Here is a 21,983-nt window from a genome sequence, read left to right as displayed (position 1 = left end):
CTGCCAGTTCCAACTAAAACTTAGATCTCTACAGCGACAAAAACAAAAGCTTTTCATTCTGTGTGAAAACTAAATTTATAAATTTACAGTGAAAGTTCAAAAGAAGATACGTGGAGTTGTAAATCTTCCCAAAAAGCCTATGACTGCCATCTAGTGGAAGGGAAGGAAATGACTCCAGCTAGGAAACATGCATTGACAAACACTTCACAACTTTCTTTGTATCAAAAGTGTTGTTTTTATTAGAGTAAACCTTGGATCCAATAAATCATAGAAAGGGTAAAAAATTACTGAAAATGAGGAATAAATGTGATCTTCATATTTGACAAATTTACAGCAACTGCCAAGTGTGGATGCAGAAAACGACAAAAAAAGATTAAATTCATTAATGTATGAGGGATAGAATCAATACTGTCACTGAGTACTTTACTCTATTGTCCTCCAATTAAATGCTTTATAACATGTGTAAAAGTCAGGAGGTATTTAGTTTACACGTCTCGGTTAGAGCTCTTTCATTCATGGATGTATTACTTGGCAGTTGTGTTGAACACTTATGTGATCTGTCTCTTGAAGAAGATGACAGGTTTGTGTATAATAGCCTATTGATTCTAATTCTTACCAATAATCAAGTCTACAACCATTCTTTTTTAACTTTTAAAAAAAATACTAGGGGTATTTTTTGGGAATAAATGTGATGAGACTGCGGCTCTAAAACTATGAAGAATGATTGTTGAGCGTGAGAGAAATGACCACCAGAGGGCGCCGTTGATCTTCAGTAAGCTGCATCTCCACTGTAACTGAAATCAGGATGAGTTACAACCTCCTGTTAAAGTCATGTGAGAACCTCTGTGTGGTGTCAGAGCTTCACTGCTCTCCCTCAGCTTCGGATCACACTCAGTCCTGTCCCATGCTCATGATTCCAGTATCAACATCTAGTCCAAAGCAGCTTCAGTCCGCTGTCACACCTTCAGGCAGCTCCACCACCACAGGGGCGCAGTCGTCCGAGTCCGCATCGAAGTCCCAGCGAAACTTCTTGGTCACGTGGGCTTTGAACTTCTCCGCCCTCTTGCGGAGCGTGTTGTCGACACCGGGGGCAACAGCAAACTGGAAAAAGTCCTGCAAGGAAATGAGTCACACAATTGGTTCATTAGAAATGTAAAACCTCCTTTGACAGCACTAATGATTTAAGTCAGGCTCTGACACTGCATGTAGGGATATAAGTGAAATATGCCGTCATCTACTCTGCCTATTATAAAAATGATAATGTACACGAACAACCTGTTTGTCTAAAATCTAAGAAAATAATTGTAAAGGATTCACTTTTTCCTTTTTCCTCTTCCAAATCCTTGAAAGTTAAATAAAATCTTCTACTTTCTATATTTCCATACTGACTGGAATGTGTGATTATATTTGTCATATGATTTTCTATCTCCTGATAACAATTCTTAACAAGTTAAAACATTACTTTCCTGAGTTAAGACAATTAAAAAATTGCATCTACCTCGCATGATAACTAAAATCCCTCTGAACTATAAATACTTTAATTATTCAACACATCAGTAAGTTTGAAGCTACAATAGTCAGTTGGCAATTTTAAAAGTTATGTCACAGTAAACACATACATGTTATTAATAAAGGTCTAAATGATTAATTATCTAGATCGTTTACGTGCTAGTGATCATTTGTATTTTATTGGTTTCAACATGTTGAAATGTGACAATAAAGGATTTTCCAGACGAGCGTCTCAGTCTTTTTATCATTCGAACTAACTTTGAATTCTTTTCCTCCCCTCCACCTCTGCTGTTGTGAGTGTGGAACCTGTACCTGCAGTGTGGAGGTGAGGAAGTTGCTGTGTGACACGATGTCCACGAAGAAGTCGGGCGGGATCTCTCCGAGCTGGTGGTAGAGCACGGCGATGAGTCCCAGGTAGAGCTCCTTCCGCCTCCGCATGGAGTCCTCAGAGCGACACAGCAGGTTCAGCAGACGCTTCCAGTGCTCGAAGCCCTCGTACACGTTCCCGAGGATGAAGCACACGAAGGCGAACTGCAGCTCACCTGAGAGACACGAGAGAAAGTTAGTAAAGACACCAAATCAAAGTGTGGGCTCTTTTAATCACTTAATGTCGAGGATTTAGACAAATACCGAGGAGGTGGAGAGGCTGCAGCTGGTAGTTCTTCTCCAGCACGGTCTCCAGGGCGTAGCTCAGGTCCAGGCTGCAGCGGGTGATCTCCGCTGGCGTCGCCCCGGGCGGGTAGGTCTTCTGGGGGATTTCAGAGAAGCGCATCTCCGTCCCCTCCCTCGGCTTCATCCTGGGCAGCCTGTCCAGCCCCTCCTTCATGCTCTGGCAGGCCGTGTCGTTCCTCGGCTGCTCCGCCCGGTCCTTGGTGTGTTTGAACTCGACCTCTGGGACCACGTCGCTGAAGGCGCAGATTCTACCGGACACCGGCTGCAGCTTCTTGGTCAGCTCCTCGCTCAGCCGGTCGGTGAGGGACACCCACTTCCTGATCACCTCGTACGGATAGGGGCCCAGGTGGGGGTCCAGCTCCATCAAGGTGGCCCGGGTGCGGCTCACCTGCTCCTCGTCCTTGGAGGCGGAGAAGTCCAGGTCTTCTTCCTGGGGGTCCCAGTTGGCCAGCAGGATCTCTCTGGGTTTGAGGGACAGGAAGACGCCTTTCTTGGGGCCGATTTCACTCCCGCAGCTCGGTGCGTTCACAGAGCTGTAGTGGAGGAAGTGCAGGCCCGGGGGGATCATCTTCACCCCCCGGAAGCGAGGGCCCACCTGCCAGCTCTTGCAGTCGATGCCCAGCTCTGTGCCCTGTGGGACCCCCAGCAGCACCAGGGTGGCCCCCTCCTCAAACCGCCTCAGGGCAACATCTGGATCCATGTCCATGCTGCTGCTGCCACCGTCACTGGCCATGTCTCCGTCTCTGTCTCTCTCTCTGTCTCTGTCTGTCCAGGACGTCTTCACTTCGAGCTGCTAGTCAAAGCTGAACAACAACTAAACTCTTTCAGCTGAGAAATGACAGCGTCTCATGTCCAGAGGAGATCAAAGGAGATCAAAGGACTCTAAACTAAACAGGAAATAGAAACATTTAAACAAACCCTATTTAAATCTGTTTAAAAAGTGATAGATGTATTTATTGTTTTACCTTGAATGAAGACTTGTTGATGTGTCGCATCGTTGTGAGATCGTTTAGTCGAAGCTGTGCAACATCTAGTAAGTGTCCGGGCGGAAAACAGCGCTGTATTCGAAAGGTTCCGCTTCTCTCAGAAGTCACTTTTTAAAGTTTACCGTAAATAGACTTGTGCTTATTTTATTTCAATTATAACCTTCAAGTTATAGATTATCACCATTACTGCCTATGTTTATCTTTAGTTGATTTTATGAATTTAAATTTTGTATTTTAAGCTTTAGTCTTGCACTGTCTTGATCTCACTGATTCTGAATTCTGATTCTGTTTTCCCTTTTTTTCAAATACACTTACATGTGCTGGACCATAACTGTGTTAGTCTGATGCACAACTTTTTACAGCTTCGGTTATTAGGGCCCGAGCACTGACATCAAAGTCAGTATGGTGAGGCCCTATTGAAATTGTAAGGATTATTATTATTCAGGCAAATGAACTGGCTTTTTGAGGGCTTTAACATGCTCAAATTCTTACCAACATTTGCAGAAAGTTAGAAAGTGGTGAAAATTGACGTATGAAATGTTTTTTTCATACTCATTTTACTGCTCCTGCTCAAAGCCATGAAAGCTCTCTGTACGACTAGACTGACATCTAGTGGAGGATTTGAATATAATGTGGTCACAGTGTTTGTTATTCTGACTGCCAGGAAACATGAGTGTATCAAATGCTGAGCTCAGATTTGCTCTACTACATTGCTTGGAGGCCGATGCAACGATGCAACACTGAGGGTCTCTCATCAGGAGCAGCAGATGGCAGCATTATTCAACAGGATTCCACAAAGGCCTCAAAATAGCTGTGATGTCGCAGGATACACAACACTGTCAATTCACCTATAGACACACATGCAGTCATTTTAGCTGTCAATGTAATTGTTGTTAACTCCAAAAATTCATATGGTTTTAGAATATTGATCTGCTGTAAATATCATCTTCTCTTCAGTGTCTATTAGTCAGTCTATTAGTTGGTGGTGATGTCTCCAAGTGTTGGGGAACTCTTCATTACTTGTAAATGCTTGGCAAGATTGAATAACATATCTTAAACACTGAGAAAAGAATTGCCACTTGTGAAAATGTTCTACCTTGTGGTATGTTTGACCATATTTAAACTGGGAGGAAACAATATCGTATCAAATGGTAACAGCTCTTCACATGGTTTTCTCCAGCTTATTGGATCTATGATCATTGTTCTTTCAGAGATCCTAAGTTCATGGAGCGTACTCTGAAGCTGCCTGGAGCTCAGCCTGCGGAGGTGCTGGAGGCTGTCTCGTCACAGACTGCCCCCACAGCTGGGCACGCAACCACTGGCAGTGCCAATACAGCAACAAAGTCTGTCAGCTTCTGCACAACCTCCCCCTAGATCAGGTACACATTGAGACCACTGCTTTGTGGATATAAGTCTTTTCTGACATTTGTAATCCCTATATTTGTCTAAAATCGGTAGATATAGGTACATCACATTAACACCAAATAATGTGTAAGCTTTTTAAACTGTTTATTGAATCAAGGCACATGTGTTGATGGAGCGCCATGATTTTACTGACCTTTCATCTCCTCATTTCCTGTTATTTCTTCTGGCCGTCTTATAAATTGACTACAACAACCCAAAGGCCTACTTTTCTTTAAGTTTTTGCATTTCTGTTCTTGTAAGGCAAGTTTATCATCTGTCTTTCAGCCCACCAGATCTGGTGCCCCCTTCTGGTCATGCCCAAAGAGGTGTCCTCACCACGTAGACTTCAGCAATAGCAATGCAAGTATCAGTCCATTATTTTTAAGAGCACCTACTTGATGCATTATCTGCTTTTAACTTCAGTTGGTAACAGAATTGCTTTCGTTCTAGGAGCTGCACATGGATTATGTTGTGGCTGGGGCAAACCTGTTTGCTCAGACATATGGCCTCCCAGGCAGCCCGGTCATGCAGGTGTGGTCAAGATCTTGCAGGAGGTCAAGGTGCAGACCTTTACCCCTCGTTTAGGAGTTAAAATGTGACCGCCAGGACCTGCAGAATAGTAATTCCTCTGTTGGTAAGACGCTCAAATCTCTTAAATTCGTAGTTTGCTTTTGCAAAAGTAATATTTTCTGCCAAGGACTTGTTTTATGTGAAATGATTTATTGCTTTTAGTAGTTTACATATTAAGGCCATAGTCTGGCGTCATTACGGATGCTTTGAGTAGAATGTGACCACTAATCTCTCGGTATATTAGATGACTGTAGACTGGAGCAGCTAAAGGTCACGCTGCCTTCCCCTGAGACTTCACAGTTCAAACTCTGTGCCATCGACTTTGAGAGGGTACACAGGCTTTCCTCTGATAAATGTGTTTGCCTGTGTATTATCCTCATGGCTGCTAGACATAAACAAAACTAATGATTGTCTTTGACCTGTCGGTTACAGGATGACACAAACTTCCACATGGACTTCATTGTGGCAGCATCCAACCTAAGAGCAGAGAACTACGATATTCCCCCGACAGACAGACACAAGGTGGGGGCTCCCATATAGTTTTAATCGTGGCATTTTCTTTCATTGTTAATGTTCTTTTACTGCAAGTTGTCTCCTGTTTTTGTTTTCATTGCTGCTTAATTCTTCATCCTCCAACCCAGAGCAAACTGATAGCTGGCAAGATCATTCCTGCCTTGGCCACTACCACGGCTGCAGTGGATGGCCTGGTGTGCCTGGAGCTCATCAAGATTGTCCAAGGTCACAAGAAGCTAGAATCGTTCAAGAATGGCTTCATGAACTTGGCCCTTCCTTTCTTTGCCTTTACTGAACCCATTGCTGCTCCTAAACACAAGGTAGCCATTTACTTGGTTGAGCTGTTAAGATATCGAACAGTCACATGTGTCCCCACTGTGGGAAAAAAAAATCCCTATTCATAGTATCCTCTCTACAAGGGTAACCATAGATAGTCATTACATGTTTTGAGCTCCGATGATGATCCAGCCTTGCTAATACTGATGCACCAGGCAGATGCAGTTTGCCTGCCTCGGTGCAAGTGAGTTCAACTCACCTTCTCACGCTGATGAGATCAGTGTGGGCTAAGGAGAATACATTTTCTAAAAGCTTTCTGTTTTATGACTTTACATTTTTCATTTTGGCATAGAATGTCAGTCATTAGCTTCTGTTTAATGAAAACTCATTGTGTCTTTGTGATGGCTTTGTGTAACCGACATCAGCATCTCATAACCCCCCACTTCATGTTTTTGCAGTACTTTGAAATTGATTGGACGTTGTGGGATCGCTTTGAGGTCACAGGTGTGCACCCCAACGGGGAGGAGATGACACTCCGACAGTTCTTGGACTACTTTAAAGTACGTTCTCATCAACTCCCCTCCTCAGTTTGTTGCCATGTGATTTCTGGCCTACAATTAACAAACCCCATCTCTCTTCTGTCGCTCATTAGACAAAGTACAAGCTGGAGGTCACCATGCTCTATTCCTTCTTCCTGTCTGCTGAAAAACTCAGAGAGAGACTGGACCTGCCGTGAGTAGATAACTTTACTGAGTCATGTTAAATGCTAGTGTTTAATCTGTTGCTCTAATGGTATTTACCTTTGTCTCATAGGATGACGGAGATTGTGACTAAGGTGTCCAAAAAGAAGCTGGGAAAGCATGTGAAAGCCCTGGTGTTTGAGCTATGCTGTAACAACCTGACGGATGAAGACGTGGAAGTGCCCTATGTCCGATACACCATCCGCTGAGCTCCACACTATACCCATCCACAAGATGGTGGGGGGGACGGGGTGATTGTTATAATTGAGGATTGGGGTGGGTGGGTTGATCCATGTTGGCTCTATTGGATCAATCAGTTTTCTGTTAGGCCTGTGGTTTGTGTAAACCTGTGCCTGAGTGTACATAGTCCCAGTAAGCTCACTTAAAGGATAGTGTCTCTATGAGAATTCCATTAAAACACTAAACAAAAAAAATATAATGTATAGTATTAAATATTTAGGCCTTATTATTTACTTGTTTTTTTCCTCTATTTAACACTAAGCTGTATGATAGTTGTACAAATAGTGAGAGTTATGTTAGTATCAACAACAACAACAACAACAACAATTACAAGAAGAAGAACTTAAGAATTTAACATTTTTTTATTATATAGTTCTACAAGTGACAGAGGAACATTTCAAGCATATGAATACAAACACAAACATGATAGTTGCTACAACAGGAAGAGAGTTCAGAAATGATCTTAATGCATTGTTGATATTTAGTTTAGCTTTATCTGTGGTTTCTTTTAAACTATTCAGAAAAACAAGGACATGCTGGAATAGTTTAACTACACAAAACAGTGAGAACTTGACAACAGTGAACATTCATGACATTGTCTTAGAGGAGACGTCGCGTCATGTCCACTGTTAGATGTGGAGAACCTATAGTGGAAATCCACCTGATGTCTTCATGAGAAAGCTGCAGGTTCACAGGAATCAGGACGAAACAACACTTGCTACTTTGAGAGCTTATAGACGCTCTGAAGTTTCTGCCAGCAAGTGATCAACGCCTTGATAACTTGGATCACCTTGTTCCTCTTTCTCTTCTTTCCTCGTATTTTCTTGACAGTGGAACAAGAGGTTCTCCGCCCCTGAAAGAGTATAACCAGAATAAATAATTGTTCAGCAGTGAAAAAAATAAGTAAGTTGGTCACTTAACTGAAATAAATACCTTTAATCATACAAGGGACATTCACCTATATTCTAAAATTATCAGATGTGCATTATTGAGAATATCCTTGTATAGATTCTCTGTGAACCATTTCCCCAAACCCAACCTTGGATCGAAGCCGAAGACTAAAAGAACCTGTAACTATCTTAATGCGGTGAGTAGAACATCCTTTTCTTTGCTTCCTCTGTTGAATGTGGTAAAACTGGAAATTACAAGGTATGTTGTGTATCTTGAGTCTCCTCACCAGATAATCAGGGCTGCAGTTGTGAACGACAAGCTGCTCCATGCTCTCCACTGGTTTCTCCAGATCAGACCGCTGAGAGCCGCTCCTGTGACACCGGACCTGCTGTGTCATACCATATATTGAAACCAGGATGCGACGTGCCTGCCGTGGGGAAATTGCCGTTATAGCTCATAATTAAAACACTAAAAACACACCTCTCTCGACTATACCTTGAATACAATTTTAAAACTAACAATTCAGTAGCACTTAAATGGCACTTGCTTAAAGTACTTTGTAGTTTTGCTTTTTTTAAAGAAGTTGTACTTTCTTGATTCTTGATGTTCTGTCATGGTTGAATGCACTTATTGTAAGTCGCTTTGGATAAAAGCATCAGCTAAATTAAATGTAATGTAATGTAATAATAATTCCCTCTTCCTTTTTGCATTTTTTTAATTATCGATGTGTAGCAGCCACTGGGACGGATTATGTGACATGCTGTTGTGATCATTCCACTGTCCATGGTGCTGAAAGTATACACTCTGTTTACCTTTGCGTGGGGACAGGGGTCTCTGTCTTTGGAGGTGTGAGTTGAGCCTGTCAAGTTCTGCAAGAGAAACCAAATATGGATTTATCAATATAGATTAAAAAATTGCTTGTCATTCACAATATGAGACAGCAGAAGCAGAGTCTGTTCAGAGAAAACTGCAGCAGACACTGGAGGGCAGCCTCTCATCACAGAGGTGTTCAAACATCCCCCCCCACCCCCCCACATGAATACACTCACAAGGAGCATGCTGGTTAATGGAGTTTGATGATAAGATATAAATCTGTTTAAAAGCAGACATTCTCCTACCAGACTCTGCAGCTCAACGAAAATGACAACTCTGTAGGAGTCCAGGATTTCTTTATAGTTACATCTGCGTTTACCACAATGACAATTGGCCAACAACAGAAGCGCCAGGACACTGCGGAGGAAAGATCCGGCCAGACACTGCAAAACACAGAGGTGTGTGTTATTATGAAATAATCCACTTTATATCAGTATAGGAGGAATAAAGGACGATGGGTAAATTGTTCATTTAGCTCCTGCTCGGACGCTCAGCGCGCATCAGCATCTGTCCCTGTCCAGATGTTTGGAGATCACGCTGACAGTCGCCGTGTCCGCAGACCAACATCTGTCAAGTTCCCCGTCAGCCACCACATGTTTTTTTTTAAATTCCCACTCACCATTTATCATGTCCTGCTGCAGGATCCTCACAGGAGCAAACCCATCTCAGTCCGCGCCACGGAGACCCGAGGAATCAGCCCCTGGTCCTGCGGGGATCATCGCACCCGAAACCCCTCCACCCCAGGACTTTCTCACGCTTCCTCCGGTGGATAGGTTAACACGGTGGCGGATAGACTTCCAATAAAGTGCCCCGTGGTTTTCTCCAACATTAACAACGGCACACTCCAGTTTCCTTTCCCGGTCATGGATCGCTGACGCTGGGTTTAGGATTTCACCAAACGCCAGTCCGATCAAGTCGAGGAAAACTTCTGCAATCAATCACTTTGTTCTCCACTCTTTCGATTTCGTTGCAGGGAGATGCAAGACCGAGGAGGAGCAGCTGTGGATGTGGTGGAACACTTCTCCGAAAGACATTTAATACTTAAAAGCCCACATTTTCACAGTGGGTGGTTTAACTGGATGAAACCCCCAGAGTCTCCTATAACGATGGAGCACGGAGGGTGAGTGCAGGTCAAACTCTCAGAAATAAACCACACTCGGTAATAAGTGATGCCCATCAAGTCATAACAGAGTGTTTAACAACAAAGCTCGACAGCGACTGGTGCAACAAACTTTGTTTATTGGAATCCTGGAAAGTATTTTTTTTCAAATTCATTTCAAGCAAGCTGTGTATAAAAAAAAGCAGATCACTACAACATGCTAGATCAGATATTAGCCCCTGACAGTTTATATTCACTCACACCTTGTTGAACAGACAGAGCCAAATCTACAACTCCAACACACCCACACTACGAGGGAAAATAAAAAAATCCTGTAAAATGTGATGTTTAGTTTTTTTAACTAAACACATTTTTTACAGGGCAACTACAGATCATTTGATTCCTACAGGTTCCTGTCCAAAATGAACTGTTGAAGGAGGAATCAAACTGTGTGTGTTCGTACATTTGTCTAAAACAGGGTACTGAAATTATTTATTTTAATTTCTGCAAGTTTTTTTTAATTCTCTCAGTCTTCAACAAACCACAGATGCTGAAATTTGGATTTTGACACCGATCATCAGAAAAAGCAGACCAACAACAAAACATGTGAAGGGGGTCGATTCCAGTACTTTGTACGTTCCAGAGACGGACAGGTTGAGCTTGTCCATTGCGGTTCCCTGCTGGACTCGTGACTGCCAGAGTCCTCAACCTGTATAGAGTCCAAATGTCCTCCCTTAGTCTCAGAATGTATTCTTGATCTTGCTGGCCACCTGCGCTAAGATCTCTCCCGTCTTCTTCTGCCAGTTCAGGACATGTTTGGACTCGGCACACCACAGCTCTCCATGGCGGGGCTCCGCGTTCTCACAGCGCTTCCGCACCTCTTCCTGTTGTTCCTGGTGGACCAAACATCAGTGGGGTTGGACATAGTTTTTGGCAAAGCATATTTTGTATCTTAATGATGCACAATTTTAAGGAGTAAAATTGCATTGACTGAATTTAGATCTTTATAGGATTCAGTCCTTCTCTCACCCAGAGAAGGACAGTCAATAGTAAGATTCTCACCTCGGTTCCATGTTGCTGCTCAAACTTGTAGAAGAGACCCCAAGCATCTCCGAGGTCTTGGTCAATCTTCACCGTCCTGAGGAACCACTCTCTGGCTTTGGTGATCTTACGTTCACTCCAGAACAACCTGAAACGTACACACAAGATCAGCTGAACCAAAACATTGTCATACAGAAATGTTAAAAGCTGAATGGAATGTAAACCAGCAAAGACAGCAGGGCTTATTATTGAGAAGGAAACAAGGGAGAACTTACTTGGCGACAGCGAGCAACACGTGGGGATCGTGTTCACACTTCTTCAAAGCGTCCACACTCTTAGTTTTCCTTTGGGGCCTGGCCTCCAGAAACACAGCCTCAGCCCACAGGATACCTTTGTAGGAAGGAACAGGGAGTGAAGGGAAATGGAGAATTATAGATAACAGACGGAAAAACAAACGAAATGCCAAAAATATATTAGAAATTGTGTTTTTTGTTAAAGGTCTGTAGTATAGTTTTTTGAAAATGATTTCAGGACAAAATTGAATTAATGTCCTGAGACTTCACACAACAGCAACAATATGCTCTCACCTGAATTGGGGCACTCCTGCAGGGCTTTGGCCATGAGTGTGTTGGAGATGTTCTTCAGTCCGGCCCTGAACTCCAGTCGAACCGAGTCCAGCCTGGTTAATATGATCATGAACACATCATTTTAGACACAGAGCTGTCAGAGTTCGAGGAATTTTCTATCTCAGTTTGTGTTTCTTTGCTGCATCTTAATAAATGTGGTATGAGCCCATGTTGTCTCATGTTCTCTCATTCAAGTTTCTACTTCTACAGAAATGAATACAATCTGTGCGTGGGTGTTGGTGCAAGCTTTTTCTCCTCCGTGCAGTTTAATGGAATTGCAACTAAAAGCCCAAAACATAAAATGAGTAAAGAGAGGGAAGCCCCTTGAATTTTTTATTGCCCATTTCATAATAATCCCTTTAAACAGTCACATTATTATAATTAATTCACTAATAAACTACACAGGAGACACATTATCAAAAGCTTGTTGTGTGTTTTCTCACCATAGCTCGGGGCTCTGGGGGTTCTTGAGTCGTGCCTTCTCCAGGATCGCTCTGGCTCTGGTCAGCTGTCCCACTCGCTCTTCAAGATGAGACAGCCCCAACCACAGGGACGTCGAGTGGGGACACTTCTTCAACTGCAAAAAACGAGACATATGCCATTTATTAGAGAAACACCAATTTTCATCAAAAACACGTGCGAGCAACAATAACCCTTAGAAGTCAGAATTCCTTTACAAACACATGTATGGTGAAATAAGAGAGAGCTATCCGAAGTCGAAAAAAACTGCGTAATATACCATCTGACCATGACCTGTGCTATTATGCTTAAATTAACAGGAAATTCCATTTAATGTACACAGATAAATAAGAGATAGAGGTGTTAAGTAGTACATTTTTGTTTTTAGGTTATTTTTTCAGAATTAGAGTGTTGGGGAGTAGTTAACTACGTGGTTCTCTGTCAGTTAGGAGCAGGTGAATAATGTCTGTTCTATTACATGGGCCAGAAAACATATATATATTATATAAATGATCAAATATGCATCCCATACTTTTGATTTCCCTGCTGTTCTCCTGGAGTTTAAATTTCCCCGATTTTTACCCCCCACATAATGATATTTCCCTATCTGCCCATCCACTGTAATCCCTGGAGTAGCCGGGCTGGAGGCGCTCTGACTCTGCCAGTGGAGCTTGTGCAAGGCGCCTGGCCCTACAATCCTTTTTTTGCTCAATGCAGTTCAGGCTTATGATTATTTGTGAGAAATACAGATATTCACTTAAATCAATGTTAACATTTGCATGCATTCTTTAGATCCCCATCCTCACCCCTTGGTTGTACGCTTCTCTGGCCTTGTCCATGTTTTCACCCTGCTCCTCGATCTGGCCTCTCATCATCCAAAGTTTGGGGAAGTCCTCGTAGTGTTTCAGGGCCTCAGTGCACAGCTCCTGGGCAGCTTCGATGTTTCCCAGCACCCACTCCAACTTCACTGATTTCATAAATACCTGAAGAGATTACAAACACACACAAGACGTTTAGACAGAAAATATAAACAGACCCTTATTATACAAACTTTCCCAGGCAAAATCTCAATACTGCTTCATCAACTCCATTTATTTGTCTTATCTGACCGGACAATCAGTGAAGCCTACGGTAAAGCAGGTTTACACGGTTATATCTGTCAATGAATACATTGCAGATCATTAAAAGAGTGGTGGAGAGGTCACCTGATAGACAGAGTGGTAGCTTGTTCTGAACAACTGTTTTGAGATAAAGGATCCTGGCAAGCCTGAACCTGAGAAAACAGCATGTTTGTAGAAACTCTCTATTTCAATGCACTAGTGACTGACAATTAAATAAAGGCTGTAAAGCTGAGAGAAATCAAATCTGATAATCAAGCCACCAGTACTTAGAAAAACAAACTCACTGTTCTGATACAGGGGGTCATGAAAGGACAGAATTTCTCTGTACAAATTAATAGCCCAAGAACATGGTGTCCTTATGGCCTCAATCTTGACAACAAAACAATATGCACATTCCTTATTTTTCTCTTTTCAGGATATTTTATAATCTAACTTTTTCTACTTTATTTAAAGCAGAGAAGTGGAGTTTCTTCAGAATAAACCTGATGAGAGTTTGAAAAAGGGAAAAACGTTATTTTGGTCTTCTCACTCACCCTGGCTGTTGGGGCGCTGCTACGGGCCTTGGCCAGCAGTCGACGGGCTCTTTCATACTCATTATTCTCAGACTCCAGTTTGACAGCAGCAAGCCAGATATCTTCACTGTTAGGGTTAGCCTAGAAAAATAATTTGGGTCAGAGGTAGAACAAATTGGTGAGACAGAGAGACAGAGGAAAGGGTCACACATGATCCAGTTCAGACATGTCCTACTGAGGGTTTCCAGAAATTGGGTCCGGACTTTCTCTGCTGTTCACCTTTCACACTCGAAAAAAATGCAGCTTGAGGTTCTCTGCTCAGACATGTTCATAAAAGGCAAATAAATTGTCTGCAGGATCGAAATTTCTCCGACTGCGTCTGCAGAAACTCTGCAGAAACCTAGGAGGTAATTTGTATTCACACATACAACTCCTCCGGAGAAACTACGGAGAATCTCTGTAGTTCCGTGCATGCCTGAAAGCAGCTATAGATATGACACATGCTCACATGGACACTATATGAACAGGTCAAAATACTGTATTAACTGCATCATCACCTGGAAGGCCAGAGCCAGGATACTTCTGGCTGCAGGCACATCCTCAGCCAGCCACTTGGACTTGGCACCCATCAGCCACAGCACCTCGGCCTTGGGACAGTGAGCCACAGCTCTCTGGAGCAGAGCCTCCAAAGACTCTCTGAAAGATGCAAAGAGAGAGTAATGGATGAGAGGAGCACAGAACAAATTGATGAAGCAGAGTAAAGGAGAGAAAAGCAGATGTTAAATATAGTAAATAAGAAATAAAGAAAGTTCCAGCTTTAGGGTGAGCTACATTTACAAAAGAAGAGCTGGTCACCTGGTACCGTGGTTCTTCTCAAAGTAGGCGGCTCTGAGCCAGACACTTTTCTTACTGGGGAACACCTGCAGAGAGTGGGCGTAGATGGCCCTGGCACACTCCAGCGCTCCATGGGACACACACTGAAACATAACAGATTAGCATTTATTAAACTCTGCAGGTAAATTAGTATGTGAAGTTCCTCTCAAGGAGTTGGGGTCTAAGCGTGGCATGTGTAAAAAACACAAACATATCGTATTACTCACACTGTCCGAATCCTCCATCCAAGTGTGTTTACGGTCCTCCTCTTCAATACCAATCCCGATGACGGCCCTTATCACAGCCTGGCAGGTAGCCACACTGGCTGCTTTGTCACACTCCTCTGCATCCTGCAAGAAAAGAGGAAACATTGAGGAGGAAAGCGATTGTGGGTGGTACACAGGAGGACAATGCAAAAAGTTAAAGCACAAGTTAGTGACACTAATTTGAGAGGAATGATGGAGCTGGAACCAGAAACCTGGAAATTAACCTGGATTTCTGATTGATAAGAAATAAGTCCATCTGTCGTCGGGGTTTCAATGAGCGTAACACACAGTTCCAGACAAGATAGTGAGGAAAAGAGCAAGTGTGAGAAAGTTATTCTGTGATTGCAAAACAACTGTGAGCGGCAGTAAAAATGTCAAGACCCAGAGCTGGCTTCTATTCTTTTGCACCCAGATGAAATAGCAGAAGGTAGCTTTGCCAAAGTATACTGGCAAGCTGTCAACCACATGACGCAGTCTCTACTCACTCAACATTTAAAAAGTGAAAACATTCATTCGTCACCTTATAACTTACAGGTTTATTTTGCTCTAATGGTAGAGACACGGGTGAACAAATTCAACGGTGTAAACAAAAAAGAAACTACAGGCTGGATTTACTCCAGTGTTGGTGAACATTACTGATGTTTTTGTTATGGCAGAAAAACACCAACAACTTTGTTACTATTTGTTTACTGTTTCTCTAAATTTTGAAGTGACAGTAGACTGAGAATTATAACTCAATCAAAGCTCCATTTCTTTTTTAGTGGTGCACAAAGACAGAGTAAATTAGTTACATCTGTATATCAGAACACAACAGCACTAAAACACATAGGGTTTTCATTAGGGGTGGAAATCTCTCGCCCCCTCATGATTCAAATCAATTCTGATGGATACGATTCGATGATAAAACGATTATCGATGCATTAAATTATTTTATTTCTATGCAGGATGACATTTTTACCCTAGCCCTGCATCTTCAAAAGCCTCATTATTTGTGCTTATAACTGTATCGCATGACTCCGCTGTTCAACAAGAGATTCTGCTCCTCTGCTCTTTTCTAATCGCTCACACTTAGAGCGGATCTTAACAAGTGCATTTCTTAATTGCTCTACAAACAGCTGCAGTACTTGCTGCTGTGTCTTTTTCACTCTCAGCGATGTCAAATAAATCACATAGCCACAGCAACACACCTGTATCCACTGCTCTCTGTTGATCTCTACCCCGTTGGCGTGTAGAGAGGTGATGGCTCTGTCGATGATCTTCTCCACCATCTGAGTGTTGTTATTAGCCTCCTCCAACTTAGCAGCGGTGATCCAGATGTGGCGATCAGTGGGAATGTTCTCTCGAGCTTTGTTCAGGACACGACGGGCATTCTCGTACGTCTCTAACCGGGCCAGTGCCAGCCACAGCTACAGTAGGACAGGAAAAAATAATTTAATATGGAGGTAGGTGCAAAGCTTTGTTTGTTGCATTGCATTGATGTGGATGCAGTGATGTATAGTGTTGGTGGAAAGAAATCTGCATGTGCTAAGCGTACCTCCACACTCGTAGGGCAACACTCAACAGCTCGGCTAAGCATGATCCTGGCATCCTCTGGCTCCTCCAGCTCAACAGCCGTCTTCCACAGTCGAACTGACTTGGACACGTTCTCCAGGGCTGCATGAGTAAGAGTTACATAAGAGTTCAGTAATTTCATCGAGTCTTTTGTTCCAAGAGATTTACAACCAGTGAGCAGGACTGTGTGTTGCTCAAGGAAAACAACTAACTCGAAAATGTTAGAAATCTTCAGAATGAAAATACAAAGACCTTTATTTACACTAGCAACACAGCATGTGAATCGGCAAACAAAATAGAGACACTATTCGCTTGAGTGAATATAGAACCAGGGCATAGAACATAATGAAAACAAACGTTATACAACAGCAAATCCTGCAATACAAAGTTCAATAGTGTCTGGGAAGAAACGCAGAGGCAACTGAACATGTAGAGGCGGAGAGACCCCTTCCACAGAGGAAGCTCCGCATCCATCTCTGTCACTGCGGTATGCTGCTGGGAAATATTAGTGTGCGTGTGCATGTGTGTGAGGGCACTGACACCATGGCTCTAATCGGGTGCTTGGCCTTGATGAAAAGCCAGAACCACAGCTGCCAAATGTAACCATAATAAAATATTTTATGCAATCTTATGATTGCAGGGAGTGAGTATAGCTCTGTGTGGGTGCCTCTTATGACACAATGGACAGATTGAGACTGGTTGTGAATTTTTGCCCTGCAGACAGCAGTGACTTCCTTTTGGCAAGGAAACCATTAAATATAAATGAATACAGAGCGCTGCTGGAAACACACACAAGCCTCTCGTCATAGCAACATGACAGCAACAGTTTGTTTCAAAACTTTCAATTTATTTTACACCAGGAGGAGAATGATTTAAAAGCATTCCTATGGTCATTTAGATCTTTTATAACATTGTATGACTGCCTTACCCTTCCTGAGGACTCGTTTCTTGGCCCTGACATCTGTCTCCAGCTCTGCAGCTCTGATGTAGATGCGGACAGACTGCGGCATGTGACGGACGGCCTGGGCTACCACGGCTTTAGCTGTGTCCCCAGGCTGGAGCCGGGCTGCCTCCAGCCACACATCCTCACTCTGGTGGGAAGAGAAAAATATTTATAGCAAGAAGCATTACTGTGTCATTAAATGAAATAGCTGGCGATGCAAAGTTAAATAATAATAACAATGATGATAATAAATTTGATCTATTTCTGACAAGAAAAGTAGAATAAGCGCAATTTACAATGAAAAAATGACATGCATGTGCTTCTATGAAAACTTACATAGATTGCACATCAACAACATCAACAAGGATAGAAGGCCATAAAAAGTAACCAGTAATAGCTTTCTTTGGCCAAATATTAAAGAAACATGAATATTATTACATACATTAAAGTTTATAGATATAGATGAATGAGCTTAACATATTTACAAATTCTGTTTATGCCCGTGCCTACCTTAGGACACATCTCGGTGCCTTTCATGATCAGGTTCCTTGCCACCTGTAGTTTGCCAGTCACCTCCTCCAGCCTGGCAGAGGCAATCCAGGCAGGTGGGTGATGGGGATTGGTCTCCCTCACTGATTTCAGCAGCAGACGAGCCTTCTTGATGTCACTTGACATAAGGAGGCAAAAATTAATCATTAGACCAACACCATTTTACTTTAGACACATAAGGATCTTGGTGTGCCTTCAGTGTTTCTACCTAATGTCTCCTCCATGTGTGGGGATCATTGAGTTGAGATCTGTCAGGTAGCCCTTAGGATCCACCACTGTCTGTCCACTCACTGAGTCAGAAACCTGAAGACAGATAAAATGTAATTACTGGAGATAGAATAAATAAATACTGTGCATTGGGATATCAAGTGCAGTGTGAGTTGTAGAACAAGGTAAAAGGAAAGGCGAATGAGGATGATGCATCAGTTACCTGACTGAGCCTCATGTCCATGAGTGTGTTCCTGGCCTGACCAATTTTCCTCATGTCCAGCTCTCCTGTCCCTGGCGTCATCAGACCGGGGGTCATGCTTCCAGGGTAAGGGGTGTTCAGACCTGCCAGCTAGGGAAGAAAATAAATAATCAGCAAAAGAGAAGAGCATTTTTTAATCTTGAAAAGGTTTTGAAAAATAGACCTGGATCATGTGACACTACCAGTGTGAATGATAGACACAAAAAAGTCGAAGTAATAGCTTTCCAATAATGCAGACTGACAAATACAGTGCAATATATTCATAGTATTAATGTAAGTTGTTTTAATCAGTTGTTAACATGCCATTGCCATCGGTGTGGTAATGGGTTCCACTTGCATTAACAGTCAATCTAACCAATCAGATTGGCACAAACAGGTGATAATTTCAAAGTTACAAAGTCGATGTCTACTGAGATTGCACAGTTTAAGTAATTTGTTTCTTTGCAGTGAGATATCATGACTCCTGCTGGTGCAAGATGAAACTACACATTGCTCACAGATGTGTGTCTGTCTTAATGTAGTGGTCCACAGTAAAGCAATTGGTCTTTTTGTGTATACTGACCCCTTGCAGAGGGTCAACACTGGTGTGCTTGTCTCCGGTCTGCAGGTGTTTGGAGAAGAAGCTGTCGGGGACTGGGGTGAGTTTCTCATAACGGGGATTCCTCTGTCGCTTGTTCCTTGCATCTCCAACCTCAGGGATGCTCAACCACTCTTCTTCTGACACCTCGGCCAACTTTCTCTGTGATAAGATAGAAAAAAATTAAGGATGACATTTTATAAAGAGATTTATGAATGGAAAGTCAGTCATGTGGCATCTGTGTGAGAAATATAGTGCAGTGTATCGCTTTATATCTTGTGAAAAAGCTCTACCAGCTTGATTTGACGTAACCCTAATGACTCCACCTGGATAATCTCAAAAGGTCTTGGTAGACAAGGTTACAACACTGATGTTAACCTATTCTTACAGTTTAAAATAGGAAAATAAAGTTTTCGCTTGACAGCGACAGAGTCAATAAAATGTGGAGAGACAGGTGTAAGATGAGGACAGCTGAGAAAAAGCTGGGTGATTTGGGTTGGAAAAGGCAGCAGTCTGGCAAATGTGCACCTTTGTACCTTTAGATCTGAAAACTGCTGCTGTATCTTGGGTCGCTCCATACGATATTTCTCAATTTCTTCCTTTTCTCTCAGCTCCCTAAAAAAGAGAGAAGAAAACTTTAAAAACAAGCCTCACATACATTATAAGTTTGCAAAGGATGATGTCAAATATGAAGACAATGTGTGAAATCTGGAATAAACTTTAACTCAAAACCCAGGTGGGAGAAATGTATTGCTACCTTCTTTCTTTGCGTCTTTCATCCATCCTCTTGTCTAGTGCAGCATATATAGCATCTGCTTCTTCGTCGTCTTTCTCATAGGGCCCACTGGAAAACAAGCTACCTGCATATCCATTGAACTACAAGAGAAACAACAGCCTAATGTTATGGGGATGGCAGAAAGTATCACATAATCCTTATGATATACAGATTAATGGTTCTGGTCAGCTATGAGTTTTGAAACTTCATACACAATTTTCATCAGAAAAAAATCAAATAACAGCCAGAGATAATCGAGTCACATGCACCTCATCATAATTGGTATCATTGAGATCTTCTTCATCCTCCTCGTTCTTTTTCATTTGGTCCCCAACCGTCCTCTTCCCTGGGGGTGCATGCCGATCATCCACTGGATCATTGGCATCACGAGCAGGACCAATATCTGATCGGGTGGTGAAGCCAGTTGCACTGAGGAGAAATCACAGAAATTAAAACTTGGCATAGGACTCGAACAGGGATATTCAATAATGAAAAATGTGACAAATGTGCGCTTAAAATTGTAGCTGTTTGACTAATAGAACCAAGTTTGCTGGCCTCTTAGTTAAATTGAGTTTACCAGCATGTAAACAACATTCACTATTGTCAGGGAGCTGATCAGAAAACAGAGTACATTTGAGAAAGTAATGAATGAAGTTATGAACACTGCATTGACAACAGGCTCCAATTTCCTTTAATAAATATAAACTATAAAACAATTTTACGGTCGGCCAATAGCATTTGTTTCCGTTATCTGCCGTTATTAATTATTCAATCAATGCAATCACAGATAATGCCGAGCTAATACCTTAGTTAGTGCAAGTTGTTAATGTGTATTTTGAACATTAATTCTAGGTTCATTATGTGTTGCTGTTGTTACAACTATTATTTTATTATTTATGCTTAATGTGTGTCTGTATACACGTGTTACCACCAGGAAAGTTCGCTGAACCACAGACTTCATTCAACAGACCGAACTTAGCTTGTTAGCTAGAGAGCTATTAGCATGCTAGGTAGCTAAGCTAGCTCACCCTCTGCCCAGACCGGGGACGTAGCCGAGCGGAGCGGGCATCCCCAGGAAAGGCTTCTTCTTCTTCCCCATGAGCGGAGAGGCGAGGGGCACGGCCGGGGTCGCAGCGTTGGTCCCCGCGGCCCCGGCGCCTCCCGCCGAGGCCTTGTTGGACATTTTGGGCGCCTGCTTAGGACCAGAACTCGCCATCGTTTCTGTGACGGCCCACGACGAGGAGGCTCACTGCCGGATAAACAACAGTCGCACTTCCGGTACCAGAGAACAGCTTTCTGGAAAGATCAGCGCCCCCACAGGTGAGTATGGGTACTGTTTTAAGTTTATGCCATTAGAGTCTCTAATGGCATGTTTTAAGCTCATGAAGTTCTTTGTGTGAATCATATCAATGTTTTAATTTCCACCTCCCACTGTGTAACTGTGGTGGGAATTATATATATTTTTAATCTATTTTTATCTCATGGTGATGTCACTTTGTACACAGAAGCCACAGGAGGGCACCAGATACCCAACAAAAAGAGGCCTGTTGAGACTTTGCTCTGAATTTCAAAGCTTAAACTTAATGGTTTGTAAAGAACTCTTTCTAATACAACTTTTCCAGTGGGTAAATCCTGTGTTGCATGAAGTAACATCGTGATATGACATTGTATAACTCTCCCAGAAAGAACTTTATTTTTAAACCGAATATTTTGTGCATTTTTATGCTTTGATTTGTGATATTTATTCATGATTTTACTCTGCATGAGTAAAAAAAACCTTCCCATTCATCATCTCAGGGATTTAGCAGGGCTCCTACATTGGAATGTATCCTCATGTGCTCCACAGTAAAACCAAGTTTGCCTTAATATACTCTGGCTCCCTGAAAAAATAATGAATTAATAGTTTAGTAGAACTGCAATTGACTTCATTTCTTAGAGAGGATGATAACATGTGAGGCATATATTTTAAGTGATTGCAGTGCAGCTCTGACAGACATGTGTTAATGTGTCGCAGCGATAACTTATCTTACATTATGGGTGAAAGATATTCACGTTGGAGAGTCTGGATTCAAACATGAGACTGGAGACGGCAATAGAGTTAATTACACTCTAACATGACATTTCTGGGCTCCATCCCGTGAGACGAAGAGAGGCCATACATCAATTAGCTTCAGTTACGTTTAACTTCACCCACCCATAGTCTGAGCCTCAGCCCAGACCCTCACATTTCTCTTCATTTACATTGCCTGGAGGGCAGACATAATTTCTCTCCTGGGAGAAGATGTTATGATGAAAATGGACTGTCAGACACATCAGAAGATATATGGCGCCCATAGCCCAGAGCCAATTTCAACATGAAGTGCTACTTGAGCCTTGATTTCACTCAGTTGTTGCATTGCTTTTAATTTCTTTCAATTATTTCTATGCGGATTTATACGGTCACGTACA

At 42.4% G+C, this 21,983-nt stretch overlaps 2 protein-coding genes and 1 non-coding gene across 4 annotated transcripts; 1 reads left to right on the top strand and 2 right to left on the bottom strand.

Moving 5' to 3' along the window:
• Positions 1-232: 232 nt before the first annotated feature.
• On the bottom strand, positions 233-3,210 carry aar2 (AAR2 splicing factor). 2 transcript variants are annotated; one of them, XM_061074956.1, is made up of 4 exons: positions 3,147-3,210; positions 2,140-3,068; positions 1,822-2,051; positions 233-1,113 (listed from the first exon to the last, which is right to left on the bottom strand). In XM_061074956.1, exons 2-4 carry the CDS (start codon positions 2,912-2,914, stop codon positions 946-948), a joined length of 1,173 nt encoding a protein of 390 aa, XP_060930939.1. In that variant the 5' UTR covers positions 2,915-3,068; positions 3,147-3,210; the 3' UTR covers positions 233-945. The 2 variants fall into 2 exon arrangements, with proteins under 2 accessions (XP_060930939.1, XP_060930940.1); XM_061074957.1 differs by having other exon boundaries at positions 2,140-2,984; positions 3,147-3,203.
• Positions 3,211-6,105: 2,895 nt separating this feature from the next.
• Positions 6,106-6,207, top strand: LOC133007917 (small nucleolar RNA U6-53/MBII-28). Its single transcript, XR_009680208.1, has one exon. It is a non-coding gene; the product is annotated as a small nucleolar RNA U6-53/MBII-28 (small nucleolar RNA).
• Positions 6,208-9,893: 3,686 nt separating this feature from the next.
• prpf6 (PRP6 pre-mRNA processing factor 6 homolog (S. cerevisiae)) lies at positions 9,894-20,770 on the bottom strand. Its single transcript, XM_061074970.1, has 21 exons — positions 20,564-20,770; positions 19,805-19,964; positions 19,518-19,636; positions 19,297-19,375; positions 18,746-18,922; positions 18,145-18,273; positions 17,923-18,017; positions 17,676-17,832; positions 17,151-17,313; positions 16,206-16,324; positions 15,859-16,077; positions 14,633-14,755; positions 14,388-14,509; positions 14,090-14,228; positions 13,554-13,673; positions 12,706-12,882; positions 11,884-12,017; positions 11,402-11,493; positions 11,090-11,204; positions 10,836-10,962; positions 9,894-10,666 (listed from the first exon to the last, which is right to left on the bottom strand). Exons 1-21 carry the CDS (start codon positions 20,749-20,751, stop codon positions 10,514-10,516), a joined length of 2,907 nt encoding a protein of 968 aa, XP_060930953.1. The 5' UTR covers positions 20,752-20,770; the 3' UTR covers positions 9,894-10,513.
• Positions 20,771-21,983: the final 1,213 nt, after the last annotated feature.

The sequence above is a fragment of the Limanda limanda genome, chromosome 7 (assembly GCF_963576545.1).
Source record: "Limanda limanda chromosome 7, fLimLim1.1, whole genome shotgun sequence".
NCBI lineage: Eukaryota > Metazoa > Chordata > Actinopteri > Pleuronectiformes > Pleuronectidae > Limanda > Limanda limanda.
Note: the sequence above shows the minus strand (reverse complement) of the source record. Positions and strands in the feature narration are given on the sequence as shown.

Excerpts from the sequence above, each read along its gene's own strand:
- aar2 (XM_061074956.1), bottom strand. The coding sequence starts at position 2,914 with ATGGCCAGTGACGGTGGCAGCAGCAGCATGGACATGGATCCAGATGTT. Across the intron at positions 2,052-2,139 it reads GCAGCCTCTCCACCTCCTCG|GTGAGCTGCAGTTCGCCTTC; the intron begins GTATTTGTCTAA and ends CGTGTCTCTCAG. Across the intron at positions 1,114-1,821 it reads TCCTCACCTCCACACTGCAG|GACTTTTTCCAGTTTGCTGT; the intron begins GTACAGGTTCCA and ends ATTTCCTTGCAG.
- prpf6 (XM_061074970.1), bottom strand. The coding sequence starts at position 20,751 with ATGGCGAGTTCTGGTCCTAAGCAGGCGCCCAAAATGTCCAACAAGGCC. Across the intron at positions 19,965-20,563 it reads GTCCCCGGTCTGGGCAGAGG|TGCAACTGGCTTCACCACCC; the intron begins GTGAGCTAGCTT and ends ATTTCTCCTCAG. Across the intron at positions 17,314-17,675 it reads GCACCGAGATGTGTCCTAAG|AGTGAGGATGTGTGGCTGGA; the intron begins GTAGGCACGGGC and ends TCTTCCCACCAG.